The sequence below is a fragment of the Pygoscelis adeliae genome, unplaced genomic scaffold (assembly GCF_000699105.1).
Source record: "Pygoscelis adeliae isolate BGI_AS28 unplaced genomic scaffold, ASM69910v1 Scaffold193, whole genome shotgun sequence".
NCBI classification, from domain to species: domain Eukaryota; kingdom Metazoa; phylum Chordata; class Aves; order Sphenisciformes; family Spheniscidae; genus Pygoscelis; species Pygoscelis adeliae.
Window position 1 is genome coordinate 74,773 of NW_008824406.1, and position 3,863 is coordinate 78,635.

Below are 3,863 nucleotides of genomic sequence, written 5' to 3' on the forward strand. Positions count from 1 at the left end.
TGATCCCGCATGGGTCTGGCTTGTAGGAAATCTTGGTTTCCTAGGTGTGTCTGAGATGCTCTTACTGAAACAAAACAAAACAAAAACAAAACAACCGAAAAAAAAAACCCACCCAAAAAACACAAGAGCACAGCAGAGACCTGGGCACGCTGCTGTCTAGCACCTCTTGGGTGGTGGTTGCTTCCGTATGGCTCTCGACTTGTACCTAAAATATGCCAGACTCCCCGCGTGTTCCCAGCCAGCCAGGTGGGAAACCTGGATGTGAACGTTTTAAACACACAATCGATTTGGCTGCAAGACGGCGAGGTCTTGGAGGAAAGCAGGAGATGAAGCCTTAACTCCTGGAGGTCTCGCCTTTAGCGATGGTCCAAAACTCAAAGCTCCTGTGGCCCTCCAAGGGAGACACGATAAAGCAGGTATCTGCACCATTTCAGTAAGCTCTCTGCCTTTACAGCTCCTGGACTCTTAGTAAAGCGTCCAGCAGCGACCGCCGAGATGGCAGGAATTTTCCTTTTCCCTCTTAAATACCGTTTGGCTGGTTTTCGGCCAGGCTTTCTCACTGACGCTCGTGTGTGAGAAAGGAGCGAATGCTGTATCAAAGCAGCGATGGTTCCTGCTCCTCTTTCATTGAGAACTTTTCATCATCAAAAGTGTCAATTATCCAATGCACTTTTGGGCAGTGTCGTTAGAACGCTGTAATTAAACCGCGTTGGAAATAATCCAGGGCGAACTTAATTGAAAGGGGCAATATTTCCAACTTGGCCTTGTGACTTCGTCATGCTTTAAAAATGTTTAGCGCGTTAGTATTTCTAATTAGCTTCATTATTATGTGGATCTTTGGAGGTTTTCCCTGAGGTTTTCCTCTGTAGCGTGTTCTTGAGGAGTTTGCCGGCCCCTGGGATTTTTCGTTTTGCCATTCATCTGCCTCTTCCCCCAGGTGGAACTGCATCGTGACCACCCACGGCCCCCCTCCCATGGCGGGACACTCCTCCTGTGTCATCGAAGACAAAATGATCGTCTTCGGGGGTTCGCTAGGATCTCGGCAAATGTAAGTTCGGGGTGAGGGTGTTTGACAAGTGCTCCTGCAAGCGAGGAGCGTGTTGTGGTGGTCCCGGGGTAGCTCATAGCGTTTCGGAAGGAAATCTCCACAGGGTTTTGGGGTCTGCCTGCTGCCTTAGCACGCCCTTCGCCTCTCGTGGCGAATCCCCTTGAGGCTCCAGCCCGCGAAAAACCCAATTCTGCCATAAAACTCTGCCCTGAACCCGCGTTTCAAACGCCCCGAGGGTCTGCTTGTACCAGCGGTATCGTCAACACTTCTTGTCTCATCCTTGCAGGAGCAACGATGTCTGGGTGCTGGATCTCGAGCAGTGGGCTTGGTCCAAGCCCAACATCTCTGGGCCCAGCCCTCACCCACGAGGTGGCCAGTCTCAGGTGAGCTCTCCTTCGCTGGCTCAGCACCAACGCACGCCGCCAAAGATAAACCAGACACGGCTTAATTTCCAGCTTCCAGGCAGCTCTCTGCTGGTCGCCTGAAAGCTAGCGCCCAATTTCCAAGTTGTCTTTGCAGCCTTTGCCCGACAGGCCCATGTTTTCTCTAGCCATCTGTTCCGTGAGGGTGCACTTTTAATCTCCCTAACACTCGGGCAGGTACTGTGCCGTGTCTTGCACATGACTCAGAACTCTAATGAGCATTTCTAGGAAACAAATTGCTGTTTTCACCCAGCGATCATCCCCCGTGGCATTTAAGATCAATGAAGTGTTATCACAAGTTGGTTTGGCTTGGGGCCCTTTTGATTGTTCCGCTCTCCTGATTCTCGGTTCGAGCGACTCTGGCTTGTACCCGCTCAAAGCACGGGTCTGGCGGCGCCTGTTTTATTGCCTGCCCAGGGCAGGGAGCTCGTGGGAGTCGCCCGGCTCGATGCAGGTGTCTCCGTCGCAGCTGGCCTCCCTGCCTTCCCTTTATGGTCCCTAGGAGGCCGGTCAGTGGTACCCAGCGTGCATCATCTCAGCCTAGCAGGGCACCCGAAAGAGATCGGATGTGTCGTGCTCGAACGTGTCTTTCTCTCCATCCACTGGAAAAGGAGACTAAGGGACTAGCTCGCCCACCACCAGCATCTAACAAATATTGCTGCAAGCACGTGCCCTCCCAGACAGTCCTTCCACCTTCACCTCTTCACTAAAGAGGGGTGTCGAGTCCCTTGCCGTTTGGTTCAGCTTCAGAAAGGGTGATGGCTCGCCTCTGTAAGAGGAACGGGTTTGTGAGCCGTTTGGGACGAGGCAGGGGTGAACCCCGCATCCCGCTTTGCCCTGGGCCCGGCAAAACCAGCTCTCCATCCCAGCTCCACTCCTCATCCCGGGGCGGACAAAATTCGGCAGCGTCTGTGCGGCCGAGAAGCTGTAACCTGGCTCTGCCTGCACTTGGAGGCCTTGCTGAAAGCACTAGGGACCGCTTCGCGTCCATCCCGGTCTGAAACGCTGTTCTTTGTCCCCTCCAGATCGTGATAGACAACGAAACCATTTTAATCCTCGGTGGCTGTGGTGGTCCCAATGCAGTAAGTATCCTGGGGGGAGCGTGGGCGGGAACTGCACACGTCTGCTGTAACTGAGCCCAGGGTGCTGGACTGGGGAGAGGGGGGACTCTGCACGTTACCCAAGTGGCATTTTATCCTCCAAATCTGGGCACCCGCGTGGTAAATTTTCCAGAGAAGCTGCCTAGCTATCGCTAGAGATGCTTCAATTAAGAAGAAAGCACCCCAGGCGCTCTCTGAGCAGCTCGCCAATGTTAATTGAGCCTCGGAAGAATTAGCCCTGATTTTATACTGGGGTAGAAGATGGAGATGAAGGGATTTGTCCGTGGCCGTAGTAGGGTGTAGTCACTCCTGGGTGGTCAGATCCTGATCTGGGTCACCGTTCCTCTGTCTGCAGCAGCAAAGCACCGCTCCTACCTCTGATGGGACGATCTCAGCAGCAAACCGGGCTCCTAAATCTCAAACCGGGCTCCTAAATCTGTCACGCTTTTCTTCGCAGCTGTTTAAAGACGCCTGGTTACTGCACATGCACGCGAACCCCTGGACGTGGCAGCCGCTCAAGGTGGAGAACGAAGACCACGGAGCCCCAGAGCTGTGGTGCCATCCTGCCTGCAGGGTACGGCCGCGGTGGGGTCTCTGCTCTCTCATACGCATCCGTTGATCTTTATTGCCTGCCCAGAATGCTCCGTACCCCCCCTATTTTTTCCCCCCAATACAGCGCAAAGGATCATCCTGCAGTTCGTAACCTGTTACGTCCCCTTCTCTTCTTCCAGGTGGGACAGTGCGTCGTGGTCTTTAGCCAAGCTCCCAGCGGGAGAGCCCCGCTGAGTCCCAGCTTGAACTCTCGCCCCTCTCCCATCAGCGCCACGCCGCCCGCCCTGGTCCCCGAAACGCGGGAATACCGCTCTCAGTCTCCCGTCAGGAACACGGACGAGGCTCCTTGCGTCAACGGCCGCTGGGGCACCTTGCGACCCAGAGCGCAGAGGCAAACCCCCTCGGGATCCCGGGAAGGCAGCCTCTCCCCAGCCAGAGGGGACAGTTCCCCTGTACTCAACGGTGGGAGTTTGTCGCCCGGACCCACGGCAGCCGGTGGTGCCTCTCTGGACAGCCCCGTGCAGGTCCTATCGCCCAGCACGCCTTCCGCGGCTGAAGGATACGACCTAAAAGTGGGGCTCGCCCTGGCGCCGCGACGGGGATCGCTGCCGGAGCAGAAAGACCTGCGTTTGGGATCCGTCGACCTGAGCTGGGAACAGAAACCGGCTTCCGTCATCTGCCAGATGGACGGTGTGGAGGGGGGGACAGTCGGCGCCGGCGGGAGGAGCCCCCCCCCGCAGA

The 3,863-nt window shown here is 55.8% G+C and overlaps 1 protein-coding gene across 1 annotated transcript in view; it reads left to right on the plus strand.

Moving 5' to 3' along the window:
- Positions 1-3,863, plus strand: part of FBXO42 (F-box protein 42) — a 35,107-nt gene that overhangs the window by 29,848 nt on the left and 1,396 nt on the right. Inside the window, exons 6-10 of the mRNA XM_009320428.1 lie at positions 938-1,048; positions 1,335-1,431; positions 2,496-2,552; positions 3,028-3,144; positions 3,302-3,856. Of these exons, the coding sequence (XP_009318703.1) occupies positions 938-1,048; positions 1,335-1,431; positions 2,496-2,552; positions 3,028-3,144; positions 3,302-3,856 (937 nt within the window). The remainder of the gene's footprint in view (positions 1-937; positions 1,049-1,334; positions 1,432-2,495; positions 2,553-3,027; positions 3,145-3,301; positions 3,857-3,863) is intronic.